This window comes from Podarcis filfolensis, assembly GCF_964270895.1.
Source record: "Podarcis filfolensis genome assembly, chromosome: 1".
NCBI lineage: Eukaryota > Metazoa > Chordata > Lepidosauria > Squamata > Lacertidae > Podarcis > Podarcis filfolensis.
The window spans coordinates 121,206,098-121,222,111 of NC_139604.1; the positions used below are offsets into that span (position 1 = coordinate 121,206,098).

Sequence of the window (16,014 nt, forward strand, 5' to 3'; positions counted from 1 at the left end):
CTAAGCCAAGCACCAAACAAAATCCAAATACCATTATAGGTACCTAGGAAGCTGGTCTGAAGTCAGACCATTGGTCTACCTAGCTCCATATTTCCTACACTGACTAGCAGTGGAACCTGCCTATGTTCTCAAGAAGTCCTGTTCTGCAGTAGGACTAGCATGCTGCCCCCCTCACTGTGTTTCAGTTCAGTTTTGTGTGTTGCTGTATACCTGGCCATGTTTCCATGTTGCCCCTTGCCTAGTGGGTGGAGATATATTTGTCTGCTGCGATTTGCCTGGCTGGTTACCCCCATCCCTCCACCTACGTTGTCTCCTTTCTTGAGCAAACTTGTGAAAAGCTAAGCCTACAGGCACTTGGAGCTAGGAAGCCAGAGCTTTGTATTATGGGCTAGAACAGGGGTCAGCAACCTAAGGCCCATGGGCCACAAGCAGCCCATGGGGGTTGTTTAACCGGCCCATGGACTCTGCACGGAGCAGAGCAGGGACCGCCTTCTGCGACGCTGGCCAGCTTCCTGCAGCCAGTAATAGTAATAATAATAATAATAATAATAATTTATTATTATTTATACCCCGCCCATCTGGCTGGGCTTCCCCAGCCACCCTGGATGGCTTCCAACCAAATATTAAAAACAATACAGCACCAGACATTAAAAACTTCCCTAAACAGGGCCGTCTTCAGAGTTGTCTTTTAAAAGTAAAATAGTTGTTTATTGCCCTGACATCTGCTGGGAGGGCGTTCCACAGGGCAGGCGCCACTACCGAGAAGGCCGGTGTTATGTGGTCTTGGCGGCCACTCCCAGTCACCAGTCTAGCTGCCGCATTCTGGATTAATTGCAGTTTCCGAGTCACCTTCAAAGGTAGCCCCACGTAGAGCGCATTGCAGTAGTCCAAGCCGGAGATAACTAGAGCATGCACCACTCTGGCAAGTTGTGGCTGACCGGATTGCCTGCAGGAAAGCTGCAAGCAGGACCCGAGTGCAAGAGCACTCTTCCTGGATCCTGTGGTTTCCAGCAACTGGTGTTCAGAAGCATTGCAGCCTCCGACTGTGAACGCTAGGCATTGATAGCCTTGTCCTCCATGATGCCACCTTTATTTTCACTACCCAAGCTGTTGGAAAGGATTTAAAATTAAGCATCGCTTTCATCCCTCGGGAGGTTGTAGACTCTCCTTCCTTGGAGGTTTTTAAGCAGAGGTTGGATGGTGAACTGTCATGGATGCTGTAGTTGAGATTCCTGCATCGCAGGGGGTTGGACTAGATGCCCCCAGGGGTCCCTTCCAACTCTACAGTGCTATGATTCTATGATCTGTGTATGTGCACAGAGGACATGCGCCCCCCGCCATGGAAGAGAAAGTTGGTGTTACAAATTTGCACATTATTCAGTCCAAATTTGGATTGAATAAGGCTACAGTTTGGACCGAAGTTAGCTGGTGTGTGTGTGGGGGGGGGGACGCATCAAATCACGTATTTCACAAAAAAATACCTCTGGTGCAGAACATGGCGGCTTGGCTGCCTCTGGGGGGAAACTACCACCAGCAGATGACACCTTGCTTTCAGGATTTGCACCAGCTACCAATCTGAAACTAGGCCAGGTTCCAGTTGTTGGCCCTATAATATGATGCCCTGTACAGCTCAGGGACAGGTTTCTTGAGACCGCCTTTCCTCCTTATATACCCAGTAGATTGCTGCAGTGTGAGGGAGAGATTCCCTTGCAAGATCCAAAGATCTCAGAAGTCCGTTCCGCAGTAATTCAGTGCAGGGCTTTTAATGTGGTGACCCCCATTTTGTGGAACAGCATTCCTGTCAAGATTTGACAGGCAACCACCAGCAGCGTTTTCTGGAAACAATTCAGGACATTTTCGTTCTGACAGCCTCCCCCGTTGGATGAACGGGTCTTTATGTGGGTCCACTCGTTAGTCATATTTTAAATGCATCTGTTGCTCCTGTGTTTTTCATGGTTTCTAACCACCTTGTGTGTTAATCGCCTTGAGAGGGTGGTTTAGAAGACAGCTGATAAATAAATGGTAATCATCATCATCATCATCACGTATTCACAGGCTTGGTCTCTGCCTCCTTCCTGACCTTTCACCTGCATCTCTGGAAGGTACCACACACTACTGGCAGAGCATCCTACACGACACAACACAACACATGAGATGTGTGGGATGCAAGCCCAACAATGCACATAAGCTTGTTGTACTTTTGCCACCCAACCGATCACAAAGTTACACGTCGTAAGAAAAATATTAGAGAGACATTGCGAACAAACGTGTACTTAATCAGTAGTCCCTGCCGTCACTGTCATGTAGTGAACTGCAGCAAAAATATATTTTTCAACCATTTGTTGGGTGGGTGGGGAACTAAACAAAACTCTTTGCAGAAAAGGGGTTGGGAGTAGAGAAAGGAATTTCTTCAAAGTGTTCAGAAGGGGACTGTTGCTTACTGAACTTAATATCACATGGTGGACAAGGGTTTTCTGTGCCCCTTAAGAAAAAAAAGTTCATTGCAGAGGGCACAAGGCTCTTGGCTCAGCTTCTTGTTGGCCAAGGTTTCCAGAATCCTGTTGTTCCCAAAGCTGGGGCCGGCACATCTATGAGGCAAGGTGAAGTGACCGCCTCAGTCTGAGGGGCGGATTCGCAGATCCCAATCAGATATTTATTCCTCCCTTGTCCCTGATGTAGATCTTAACTCACCCTTTGTTCTCTGGCGGGGAGAGGGCGCCATTTTGTGGTTCACCTCGGGTGCCAATATGTCTTGGACCAACGAAGGCATGCTGGGAAGTGTCGCCAGGAGGAAGTGGTGCAAGGCACTCTCTGCTACTTCCTGCAAGCCACAGTTCCTGCTGAGACCCGGTAAACCAGGTTCCCTCCTAAAAAAATCAAGAGAAATTCTGCCATTGTCCTGAAAGCAGCAGCAGATTGGCCCAGTTTTTGCAAGAGGACAATATTTGGGGGTGGGATCATGTGTGAGTGTGATTTTAGCCCAGCCATAAGTGTGACATTTTGGGTTGTTGCTTAGGCTGACTACATCACCTGAGACCCAGAACCCAAATTTCAGTGCTCAGTTTTGAAACATATTGTGTGCCATTGAGTAACAACTGCCCTGCTTCCACATAACCCGATTGGAAAATAAGTAGCGATGGAACATTGGCTAGCCCAGCCTTTGCCAACTTGGTATCTCTGCCAGATGTTTTGAACCACAACTTCCATCACCATGGCTGTGGTGGTCTTAAACATCTGGAGGGCACCCGCTTGGCGAAGGCTGGGCTAGATTAGTAACTGGTGGAAAACTACCGCATTTTTCGCTCTATAAGACGCACCAGACCACAAGACGCACCTAGTTTTTGGAGGAGGAAAACAAGAAAAAAAATATTCTGAATCTCAGAAGCCAGAACAGCAAAAGGAATCACTGCGCAGTGAAAGCAGCAATCCTTCTTGCTGTTCTGGCTTCTGGGATAGCTGCGCAGCCTGCATTTGCTCCATAAGACGCACACACATTTCCCCTTATGTTTTAGGAGGGAAAAAGTGAGTCTTACAGAGCAAAAAATACGGTATTTTCGATACGAACTGCAAATGGCAAGTGTCGTCATAGAAGAGGCATGCGCTTTCTGGGTGAGAACGAAGGGACCTCTAAGTGGGTGCCTCTTATGAATCATCTTCGCATCACCCCAAAACTAATCATGCCTTTTCACTTTGGAACAATTGAACAACTCAAACTCACAGACACGTTTATGCCTATTTAATAGTTTACAGCACACACCTATGTCTGCTTGTTCAGAACAGGTTCCACAATATGCAGTGGGGATTAGTAAATTAAAAAGCACTTTAGTCCAAATTGAAGAATTGTGGTTTTGTACGTGTACGTGTGTTGTTGTGTTTTTGTTTTTTTTAAAAAGGAGCATGCTCAGAATTGTCCCTTCCTCGCCTCCTTGCCTAGTGGGTCACACCCACTAGTGCGAATGGAATGCAGCAGGATGCACACACACACAAAATACCTCCCAAACTGCGGAAAGCAGTTCCCCGTTTACCTTAAGGACCGGAAGATCAACGTGCAAGAGCAACACAGTGAAAGTGCAACGACTGGGTAGCGCTAGAAACCACCAGGCCTGCAAGGAACCGGGTCCCCAGTGCAAGGAGGGCGGAGCGCTCAGCACATGCTCAGAGGTGCCACTCTCGCCATCGGCTTTTCACAGCAGCAGGCTTATAAATCCCGGCGGTGTGTGTGTGTTTGTACGCGCGCAAGAGAGGAAAAAGCGCAGCCCCTGAAGCCATTCCTGGCCTACTGCTGGCTGGGTGGGGGGCACCCTCTCCCGACGCCTCCCCGCGCGCTTGCTGCAAGAGAAAGGCGGGCCGGATCGTGCGAGACGGATTGAATGAAATCCCTCCGGGAAGAGCGGCTCGCCCCTCCCACCCCCCGCACCCCCGCTGCTTCTCTCTTTGCTTGGCAGGGCAGGCAGCCAGTCCGCTGCGCCGGCCGCCCAGAAAAGGGGCTGGCGCGCGCCTGCCGGAGTCCCTCCCCGCCTGGCTTGCGACTGTGAGCTGCTTGCCGCGCCTGCTGTCTGGCGCTTGTGCTTGCGCCGTAGCGAGAAGCCGGGCAGGGCGAGAGAGAGAGAGAGAGAGAGAGAGAGAGCGAGAGGAAGGGAACGCGGCGTGCCGGGGATTTCCAGCCTGGGCTTCGGGAGGGCGGGAGAGGAAGTGCGGGGCGGGGTGAGGGAGAGAAAGAGAGCCGGGGCAGCGCACCAGGGACTTTCCAGGCAGCCGGAGCGAGGCGGCGGCGGCTGCTGCTGCGTTTGGCGGGGCTGCTGCTGGTGCAGCAGGAGGCGGCGGCGCTGGTAGCGACGGCTCTTTTCTCCTCCGTCTCCCCTTCCCTTCCCTTCCTCGCGCAGGGAGAGGAGAGAAGGAAGCAGGTAGGGCAGCCGGGCTGTTGCGCCCCTCGAGGCGCAGGCGGAATCCGGGGAGAGGAGGCGAGGGGGGTCCCCTCCGGCTGAGGAGGCGGTGTGTGTGTGTGTGTGTGTGCGCGCGCGCGCGCAGGGGTGCGTGTGTGTTGTGTGTGTGAGGCGGGCGGGGGGCGCCTCTGGTCTGCTGGCTGCTCCCGCCGCCGCCGCTGCTGCATTTGCGCGCAGGCTGTGAGGGGAAGGAGGTGGTGGATGCCGGAGGTCCTTTCCGGAGCCTCCGCGGGGAAAAGGGAAGGGGGCGTGAGGGAGGAGGAGGAGGAGGAGAGGGGCGGCTGGGTGGCCGGGCAGCCTTCATGGTGGCGCCGCCTCGGCTCCTGGGCTGGAGCTGCTGCTGCTGCGGGGGGCTGGCAGGGCGAGAGCCGAGGAAGGTCGGCGGGCTGGGCTGCGCCGCGGCGGGCAGGAGCGCGCGAGGAGCCGTCGGGGCTGCCTGAGGGCGCGCGAGGGGACGCCCGCTTGCCCGCCCCCCTCTCCCGCTTCGCGGCTGTTGCTTCGCTCTCCCTCTCTGGCGCCCCCCCCAAACCACCCCCTCATTCCACTCGAGGCAGCTGCCCGCGAAGGGGGTCTTGCGCCCGGGGACTATGCAGGGACCCGGTTGCTTCTGTTGCTCTGCCCCATTCGGTCTCCATGCTTTGACTGCCGGGGAAAAGGCTTCTGGGGCTCAGAGGTAGATTCCATTCGCTCGCTGCTGCTGCTGCTGCTCTTGCTCTCGACGCCAGGAGCAAATGCTTGCTTCTGAGCCACTGGCTTTGCTCAGATCTCCAGATCTCCCAAGTTCATCCTTCCAGCTGTTTGCTGCTATCGCTGCTCGCCCCCCACCCCCGCCCCCGCCGCTTCAGTCTGCCCCGGTGCTTGCTTTGGAGACGGGGGTGCGCGCGCCTGGGTGTGCATTATTGCTCTTTGAGAGAGACTACTTTGGAAGGCCGAAAAAAACACACCTTAACGTCTCGGTGTTGGAAAGTGGATCAGAGCAGTAAGTCTTTTTTTAATAAATAAATTCAGAATGGTTTATGTCTATATGTGGGTTGCTGGTGAAGGAAGCATGCTTCGACCCCCCCTCCTCTTCCTCTCCCATTGCTGTGCCTTAAAGGTGTCTCTGCATGCATTTGATGTGCTGTTTGAATGCAGAATGCTCTCTTAATTTCTGACTCCCTCCATATGCAGTCCGTGTGGGCGGGCCGTAGGTATTTAAAGGGGAAGTGTCTTGCCTTGCAAACCTTTTATTGGGGTGGGGGTTGTCTTAATTCACTTGTGGCAAACTCCTGTTGTATCCACTTTGCATGTTCCCACAGGCTAAACCTTTTTATTTCTTGGCTTGGTTGCTTCGCGGTGACTGCACTGATGCTTGCAGTAGGTTGCATGTTGAATTTCAATCAGTGGTAGCAGCCATGCAGGATAAGGGAACATTGCAGTTGCAAGTGGAGGGAGAGCTCTAGGACAAGATACAGGATAAATTATCTGTAATATGGGTGCGTGCATCCTCTCCTATTGGAAAAAAAACCCCTTGTGTGTGTGTCTGTGTGCTCTTTCATAGGAATAGCCTTGTAGCCAGTGCGGAAGAAGGAGCTCTTCTGTAAAGGACACAGAAAGAAAGGTATCTATTATGGCATTTACACATTATGAATTGGTTTGCCGTTTGCAACCCACGGTGCTTTTGAGATGTGCATGGTTTTAACATGTGGGGAATGTTAACTTGTGTATGATTACGTCATGTCGTAGTGTAACGAAAGGGAATGGGGGTTTTAAAAGTTTTATCCTGAGTCATTCCTCTGCAGATGAAATCTTTTGTTAAAAGCAGTAACTGCTATGTTTTTGTCGTCCCCCCCCCCCATTAAGGCAGGAAGGAAAAGCCAGTAACTGATCAGTCACAGAGATGTATATTTAGATAATGCTTGGAGGTATGATTAAACTTGGAAAATCGTAGTTCGCTTAGCATTCTGGTCATGTCTCCATAGTGTTGTACCAGGGTATTGCTGATAGAGGATTTGTATGGTCTTCCAGCTGCAGGAGCCCTTGCTTCCAGCTGTAGTTAAGCCTCTTTGCTCTTACCATTTCCCAGTAGCAGAATGGGAAGGATCCGCAACGCATCATCGGGGTTTTTTGTTTTTTTTAAGGATATTGAATGCTTGTGTATTTGTGTGTGTGTGTAAGGGTGAGGAGGGAAGAAGAGTTGTCAGTCTCTTGGCGATGGCTGAACGTTGTGCACTGTGATCAATGAGTTTACAGAAAAGCATTATGTGTTATACTACTTTTAAGAGATGAATTTGGGCTCTATTTTGCCTGTTACTGACCTAGGTGACTGAATTTGACGTCTTTGAGGCTAGGATTGCACCAGTGGTATTGTAATCCTAAAGTACGGTCCATAAAGGGGTGTAGCTTCTATTCTAGCATATGCTGTTGAATTGCAGTACTATGAATGGCTTTCAACATGCATTCTGACCCTGGCTGTTTAGTGCAAAATGCTCATTTCAGATACTTACTGGGGGGGTACGGTAGCTGAATTTGCAACCTATGAATACATTTTCATCTACAGATGTCTTCCTCCCTCCCCACCCCACAATCTCGTTTAATCTCTGAGGTCCAGCTTATGGTTTTGAATTGGCGTATATTTAGCTCTTTAAAATAAGAGAAGGCAGTTTTTCAAAGTTACGTTTTCTGGATTAAGATGCTTGTGAATATAGCATGCGTGCATTTAGTTTAAAGTGTTTATAGGAAAGACATTAAGCGTATGAGGCAAAATCACTTTCGTGTCTGAACGTGTGGTTTCTTGGTCTTGTTGGGAAGCCCCTGAGAATACTGGTTAATAATGGAAACAGTGATCTTACTTGAGGTTAGGCAGCTAAAGTTATCTTCGTAGTTAGGATTTTGCACATGCTTCTAAATGCAAGCTGCGTTCATTGTTGTTGTATGGTATGTTAGTGAAATGCTTTTTGGTTCGGTAGCACCGAACATTTAACATGTTCTGCGTATGGTGTCAAAGGAGCCAATTCAGCATGTGGGTGAGGAAGGATACTGACTTCCAGAGCTTTCCTGGAATACAGCAGTAAGGAAGGCTGATCTTTTGTGACAGCTGGACACAGACATTCTGGAAGTGAAATAGGCAGACGATTTGGGATTGCCGTACACGAGACATTTCAGTTGAATTAATGTGTATGTTATTGCCATCTAGTCATCAGTGGGTATGAAACACATCACGGGGTTAAAAGCAAGGAATTCTGTAGTAATTGTCAGCGTGTAGTAAGACACCTAAGAACTGGGCTGGATCCAGCCGAAGGCCTATCCAGCGCAGCATCCCTTTTTTACACAAGTGGTCAAGACAAGCAGATGCTTCTGAAAAGCTTCGCAAGCAGGACATGGAGACGTTAATTCTCTTCCGCTGTTGTTTCCCAGCAACGGGCATTCAGATGCATGCTTCCTCTGATCTGGAGGAAGTATATACCCATTGTGAGTAGTAGCCATTGAGAGCTGTTTCCTTCAATGACCAGGGATGAATTTGTAGAGAAGAGCATCAATGAAAATTCCCAAACCGGCAGGGATTTGTTAAAGGAAACAGGGGTTCTGTGCTGAGGATGCATTTCAGAATGCCTGAATTCATGCGAATTATTTCCGTGCCCTCAAGTGACTTTTACATCGCAATACATACACACTGGGCGAGATGGAAAAGAGGCTGTAGGTTAAAGGAAAAGGGATGATGCAGTGGAGCAGTTGGAATATTCACGCTGGAATTAAATAGCACAATGTGCTCTTAAGTTTTGTTTTCCCTTTATGGGTTTCTTTAAATAATAATAATAATTATTATTATTAATAACAATAATATAGGCTTGGATCCCAGTTATTCTTAAAATCAACACAAGTCTACATAAGCAGCAGCAGACGACAACAACAGCAAAGCCGGCTGCTCGCAAATTGCCTTCTGAAATGTTTTGACATGACCTTTCGTGACTCAGTGTCTTGACTCAGTGGCACTCTCCACGCTCTTTTCAACAGGCTTCTTTTAGCCTCGTAGATTTCTTAGCTAGTGGAAAGTGAGATTGTTGTCCTCACTGCCCGTGGCCGTAGCCATTGGGCCAGTCTGCATGGACTTCCCGACAAGCAGAAGCCCTCTGTGGCATGCAAGCACGGCTGTGGCTTTCTGCCTTTCCCAGCGCGCACACCTGTTCCACCTCCAGGCGCAGTAGACACCCACGTGTGGGCATAAAATAGGCATAGGACCTGTGCATGTATAAAATGAAAAGGGTAATGTACAAAATAGAATGCATGCGGTCCTGATCTGTGCAATCAGCTGGAATTTTACGGATGTGATCATTTAGCAAGTGCCAGAGTGTGACCTTGCTTCCCCTTCTCCAGTGGTGGTGAAATAAGCTTGAGCTAGCCCATTGGGTAGCAGTGGTCAATGGGATCTCTGAAATGCACCTATAAAATGGGTACAAAGTTTTCTTCTGCAGCCAAGTGGTTTATTTTTAAAAAAAGGATTTCTTCATTATGGAAAACCCTAAAGTACTTCAGTTTGGGGGTTCCAACCCCCCCCCACAACATTAGAATAGTTATATCCGATTTTACTCCCATCATGGCAAATTCTTTGGTAACCTTTTAAGGTGTGTGGTTTTGTCTGCATGCACATATATGGTATTATTGTTTCAGGAATAATTTCATGCCAGTGCCTTTTCTTCCGGGATTTACTGTTTTATGCCTCTTGGGATTGTAGAAGGTAGTAATAGTGTCAGCCTTGTTTGACAGAGCCGTTCTAGCTAACAATTTATATTGTGTGTAGAATTCTGGACTGGTCCTTCCTGCTTTCAAAAGAATCTCCTAAGGATGCTCAGAGCTAATTCTGGATCTTACTGCAGACTCTACTCCATATGGCTGGATTTGGTAGAAGTGTTGCTGTCTTTCCTCAAACGAAACTTAAAATGTTGCTGCAGCAAAAACAATCAATGTTTAGGGTACAACCAGGACTGTACCTTGAGTTTATAGCTCCACCCCACTAGCGGAAAGTATTGCACGTATTCAAAGAGACTTTGTGTAAATGCCGCATGGCAGGCGCGAGAGAATTGCCAACGTGAAACTTTCATTGGGTCCTTGTGGATTCGTTTTTTGAAAACAAACCCTGAAACGCAGATCCCTACCATTTATTCAAGAGCATAATTTTAGATCCCTGTACAGCCTTTTAAAAACGGAGAGTTAATTTGTATTAATTTTAAACTCCCTCATCCCAGTGTATTTGAAGCTAGGCTTAAAAAAAGTAGGAACAATCAGTTATCCACAATTTGTTCCAAACCCTCTACAAAGGTACAAGTTTTGGGTTTTTTTTAATGTTGCCCATACAACACACTAGTGAGGAAGTGCTCTGAATCTCGCTTAGGAAGGAACTACCCAGCCTACAAACCACTATTGAGATGGCCTTGCTTTCTGTCCCCAAACCTACGTATCTCGCCCTGTGTCCTTTCATGCACTGTGGTGGAGGAAGAAAGCCTGCAGGTCCCACCAGGAAGTTATTGAAGATGACCAGCAATATCTTCCAGGGGGCTTCCCCTCTAAGAAGAAGCAGAACCAGCTCCTTACTCTTTGCAGATGCTTGCAGTCAGCTGATTTATCTCCATACTGCAGAGTTAACTACTCATCCCAGAGCCTTCTTGGAGGAAGTGGAATTTTGGCTGGGAGATCAACCCTTAAGACTGGGGTTGTGAATGAACACAGGTCCATTGATTTGGCGCTGCTGCTGCTGCAAGCCACTGGTAACTCCAGGTGACATTTATTTTGATTTATTTATTTTGATTTTTGTATCAGCTGTTCCTCCAGGAAACTTGGATCAGCAACTCACCACTGTGGTTGGAGGGAAAAAGAGAGACAGAGACAGCAACTTGTTCAAGGTTTCATGGAGCAGGAATTTCAATACGGGTTTCCTATTTTCAAGCTCAAAACTCTAGCCGTTGTACCACACTAGTTTTGATGCTATACTTGAAACAGCTGCTTCAAATGCAATTAATAAATACATTGCGAAGTAAAGCTTGCCTGCTTTTCTAGATTCCCAGTGCTGACAGCAGTGAGAAACCTGTGGTTCTCCAGGTGTTTTGGGTCTCTAACTCTCATCAGCTCCAGCCAGCATGACTAGTGGTTAGGGATTGGGGAGCTGTGGTCCCACAAGAACTGCAGGGTTACAGGCTCCTGATCCTGGTTCTGTCACTTGGAACTCCCGCTGACTGCTGTCGTCATCATACAGGCTGCGTAGATGCACCAGTTCTTCTCTGAATAAGATTTGATGAAAGGAGCCAGCTTCTGAAATTAATGTGTCTGGATTAATAACTTTCAAAATACCAGCAGACATTGATCTTGTTGAAACTATTTTTCTGTGTTACTCTGTTAAATATGGTTTATACCCAATTCTGAAGATGGTGAGAGGTAGTCATCCATCATTCTAGTGTCATGGTTATTTTACCTTACACATAAGGAACCCTTTCCTTCAAGATCTTCAGAAGGACACCTCCATTCCAATACATTAACTTATTATCACTTTGAAAACCAGACCTTCAGCCAGGAATAACAAGAGACTCAAATCACCCACCAGTTATAAGTCTTCGTTCTGTGGCTAACAATGGCATTAACCAGTAAAATGTTAATACCACACAAAATTGAGAAAACCCATATTTGAATACTATCCCTCCCCCAAAAAACTCCACGTTTCCTGCCTTACTTGAATCCATGGTGTAACTCTGAATATGTAGTGGCAAAGGAAGCATTGAAGTTTCCAGTGTTGTGTCATTAGACCTACCCAAAAACACTTGCTTTCAGAAAGAGACCAAGTCAGGGTTCCTATACTAGGCGATACGAGACAGGTTCTGATGTGCCTGCTCAGTGGTAGCTTGGGATAAAATCTGGGCAATCAAGGATTGTTAGTTATTATATGTTGATCCTGGAGCACCGTTGATTGTGTGCTATTGTGAGTACCATAAAGGAGAGAGTTTCCTCTCCGCAGACACAGGCAGATATATATTGTTGTGAGTTTGTGGGTGCCCGACTCCCCTGTGCTATGTGTTTCAGACTCCCCCATGTTAAGAGTTTCTGGGTGGCACACACTCCTGGATTCAACAAATGTTAAAATGTAAGCTTGGCCCTTTTCCTGAGGAGGTGATGGGCCATCAGAAGAACAAAATAAAGGTGACGAGCCATTAGGAAATCCAAGGTGAGGGGGCTCTGTGACAGAGGGCAAGTGGGTGGGGGCACATCCTCCAGCTCTTAGAAGACAAAGGCAGAATTTGGAGTAGAATTTTAGAGTTGGCTGTGATGTACTCTAGAGGACAAAAAAGGTTGCACACTGGTAAAGGCGGCAAGCTGCAGTGAGGTTCAGAGCATGATGGTTGATTAATGTTTGAATCCAAGGCAGATGCTATGGAAGAAACAAGACCCCCTTGGGGTGTTGATGCTGTGAACCGCTCCGCCGCAGGCTCAGATTGTATATACAGTGGTACCTTGGGTTACATACACTTCAGGTTACAGACTCCGCTAACCCAGAAATAGTACCTCGGGTTAAAAACTTTGCTTCAGGATGAGAACAGAAATTGTGCGGCAGCAGGAGGCCCCATTAGCTAAAGTGGTGCTTCAGGTTAAGAACAGTTTCAGGTTAAGAACAGACCTCCGGAACGAATTAAGTTCTTAACCCGAGGTACCACTATATGTGTAAATAAACCACCCCAGTCTCTGCTGTGCCTCGTTTCCAAATAGAAATGTGAACCCCAGGTTAAGTGCCTGGAACCCCTGGGATTTTGCACACAATTGCCTGCTTGCCTGCATTGCAGACCTATATTGTGTGACCTCAAGTCACACTGAATGCTAGTGATACTGGGTGCTTCCTTGGTCTGGTCTTGTTTTCATGGACCATGGTTTATTAGTACCTGTGGTGCTGGAGTGGAAAGAAGTTAAAGGTCAGGCAGTGAGAGTGGGAAGGATCCATTCTCAAGACCCTGGGGAAATGTTGTCGGAGATGGAAACACTGAGCTGGGTGTAGCAATGATATAAGGCAGGGAATAGGAATCCTGAAGTCTTCCAGATGTTATCCCCCCCCCTCCCACCATGAGACCATTAATTTCAGGGTTGCAAGTTCAAGCCCCATGTTGGGCAAAAGATTCCTGCATTGCAAGGAGTTTGGCTAGATGACCCTCGTGGTCCTTCCAGCTCTATGATTCTATGAACCCTGACTTGTGCTGATGGGAGCAGGCATTGAGCAACATCTAGAGCAGCCCAGTCCAACAACAGTTGGACTACAACACCCGTCATCCCTGACCACTGGTCCTGCTAGCTAGGGATGATGGGAGTTGTAGTCCAACAACAGCTTGGAGACCCAGGGTTGAGAAAGGCTGATCTGTAGGGCTACAAACTCCACACACCTCTGCTCTTAAGGCATCTTTATCATATGATGAAGTGAGAATAATGCCGAAATGAGGAAGAAGAAAACTCTTAACAGCTGATACTACAAAGGCACTAAAGCAAAATAAAAGAAGCTTTAAACTTAATCCAGGAGGGAAGAGGGAGCCAATGTAGAGATGTATTCAAAGGACAGAGACTATCACGGTGAGGGGAGAGAGAAATTAGATGAAGGGAAGAGTTTGACAGATGCTGAAGGCGAAAGAGGAGGCTTCCGTTGTGTGGCAATACATCCTTTGTGGAGCAACAGCTGAAACTTTCTGGCTTCATGAATTTAATAGAGTTGCACATTTCAGAGTTCTGCCATAAAATCCAGGAGACATTAAAATATAATCTCCCTTGGGGCCTGCCTCATGTAAGGCTTGCTGAAGACATGCATTGCTATCTATAGAGTCTTCTTTAAAAAATAATGTAAAAGTGGTATTTTTAAATAGTTTTGAAGCTTCCTGGTGTCTGAGCCTTTGGCTTTGTTAAGGGCCCTTAATGGAAGGGCTTTTGATCTAGCAGACACATTTGAGAATCAAAGAGGAAGAAGCGGTTTTTGCACCCAAGAAAGGTCTTGACTGCCAGGGAACCCTACAGAACACAGTGGAATGTGGTGGTGGGGTGCTGCAAGGGAAGAAGAAGAAGAAGAGTTTGGATTTGATATCCTGCCTTTCACTCCCTTTAAGGAGTCTCAAAGCGGCTAACATTCTCCTTTCCCTTCCTCCCCCACAACAAACACTCTGTGAGGTGAGTGGGGCTGAGAGACTTCAAAGAAGTGTGACTGGCCCAAGGTCACCCAGCAGCTGCATGTGGAGGAGCGGAGACACGAACCCGGTTCCCCAGATTACGAGACTACCGCTCTTAACCACTACACCACACTGGCTCTCAACAGAAAATAGGCAAAAAAAAAAAAAAAAAAAACCTCCACCCAAACCCCTTCATTCTCATTAGCAGAGCTGGGTCTAAAGTGCTTGCATGAGCACAGTGGCACCAATTGGATTCCATTCAGTTCCATTCCAACTAGATCACAGCTTCCAATCCTTTCATACAAAAATCCACTCCAGGTTTTCCCCAAAAGCTTTCTTTGTGTCAGCAGCCTATTTTTATTTTTTGTGTGGGGTCAGGGACGACAACACCTTTTCAGTGTTGCTGTTATTCAACAACTGATAAATGAAAACCCTTGTTGATTTATTGCACATCTCCCCAATAGACATGATAGAAAAGGAGAGAGAGGAGGGCGCTGCAGATCAGCCAGAGATTCACTAGTAGATTTCTTGCTTTCTTTGGTTATACGTGGGTAGTAGTTGCAATGCCGTTTTCATTGTGCTGCTTAAAACGATGGAAGCAGTTGTTGAGAGGCTTAAGTACGTTGCAAGCAATTCAGCCACTTTTCTCTCACTTCTTTTTTCCTGATGGATCACATCCGGCCGTGAAAAACTTTGGTTGGCTTACTGCATGAGGGCTTTCTACCTTCTCAGAATGATTCATTGCACTCAGAATAGGGGTTGAAAGGCTATTTACTTTCGATATAGAGTGGCAGAATTTCTCTTGGGCCCATGTAGAAGTGGGGCATAGTATAGTTCAAGTATTTGCCGTACGTATGTCCAATCTTTTTGAGTAATGTGAGTTATTTCGGGTGAAAACTCCACCTTTATTTAACTTAGCAGCCTACCTAGAACTTGGTTAGCACGAGCCACCAAAATTTGAGTCTCAACCAACACCACATGAGCGCAATACATTTAGAGCATATTCGTGCTACTTTAACAGCGACAGCTTCCCCTAAAGCATCGTAGCTTAACCTCTCAGGGAGCTACAATTCCCAGCACGCTTCCAAAACTGCAGTTCCCAGGGCACATAGTGAAAAGCTATGTGCCTTAAGTGTGTATTGTGAGCGAAGCCCAAAGCTGTGTGAGATTTGGAATTTTCTATGTGTTTTCAACATAGCCATCATGCCCACAGGCTCTATTGTTTCCCAGGTCTGGGATGAGGACTCTGTTGTCTTCCAGATGTAGTAGGACCACAACTCCCATCATCCCTAACTGTTGCCCATGCTGGCTGGGGCTGATGGGATCTGGAGTCCAGCAACAGCTTGAAGGGCTTACCCATGCCTTAAGACGAGAAATCGCTAGCTGTGGTTCTGGCACTGTCCTTGCTACCCATGCGTTTCTCATGAAGACTTAATCCTATAAATCATTATTATTTACTGGGGCTTAATTCTCTTGCAGTCTGTAAATCTTTGGGCTGTGTTTCTTGTAACTGCTGATGGGGAATTTACTGTACCGTGGTACCTCGGGTTAAGTACTTAATTCGTTCCGGAGGTCCGTTCTTAACCTGAAACTGTTCTTAACCTGAAGCACGACATTAGCTAATAGGACCTCCAGCTGCTGCTGCGCCGCCGGAGCACGATTTCTGTTCTCATCCTGAAGCAAAGTTCTTAACCTGAGGTACTATTTCTGGGTTAGTGGAGTCTGTAACCTGAAGCGTATGTAACCTGAAGCATATGTAACCCGAAGTACCACTGTACATCCCCCCCATCTCATTTTAAAACAAACCTTAGTCTTCGTTATTTTAACATGGTTTTAAATAAATCTTATGTCTATATTGTAAACCGCTTTGAGATTCATTTCTTTAGAATATGAAGTGGTTTAGAAATAAGTAATAA

General features: G+C 47.3%; 2 protein-coding genes across 4 annotated transcripts in view; one reads left to right on the forward strand and one right to left on the reverse strand.

The window, feature by feature from the left end:
• Nucleotides 1-1,434: 1,434 nt before the first annotated feature.
• On the reverse strand, nt 1,435-6,661 carry LOC310746375 (uncharacterized protein; the record flags this gene model as incomplete). Its single annotated transcript, XM_083580112.1, has 3 exons — nt 1,435-2,867; nt 4,026-5,241; nt 6,657-6,661. The coding sequence occupies 2 exons, from the start codon at nt 6,659-6,661 to the stop codon at nt 4,185-4,187; spliced, it is 1,062 nt and encodes a 353-aa protein (XP_083436238.1). The 3' UTR covers nt 1,435-2,867; nt 4,026-4,184.
• TRAF3 (TNF receptor associated factor 3) overlaps nt 4,713-16,014 on the forward strand; it is an 89,698-nt gene continuing 78,396 nt past the window's right edge. Inside the window, exons 1-2 of one of the 3 annotated variants that reach the window (XM_083615126.1) lie at nt 4,772-4,904; nt 6,484-6,543. The gene's annotated coding sequence lies outside the window, so the exon portion shown is untranslated. Of the gene's footprint in view, nt 4,905-5,240; nt 5,923-6,483; nt 6,544-16,014 lie in introns of those variants that run through there. The other 2 variants (XM_083615125.1, XM_083615127.1) reach the window with 2 other exon arrangements.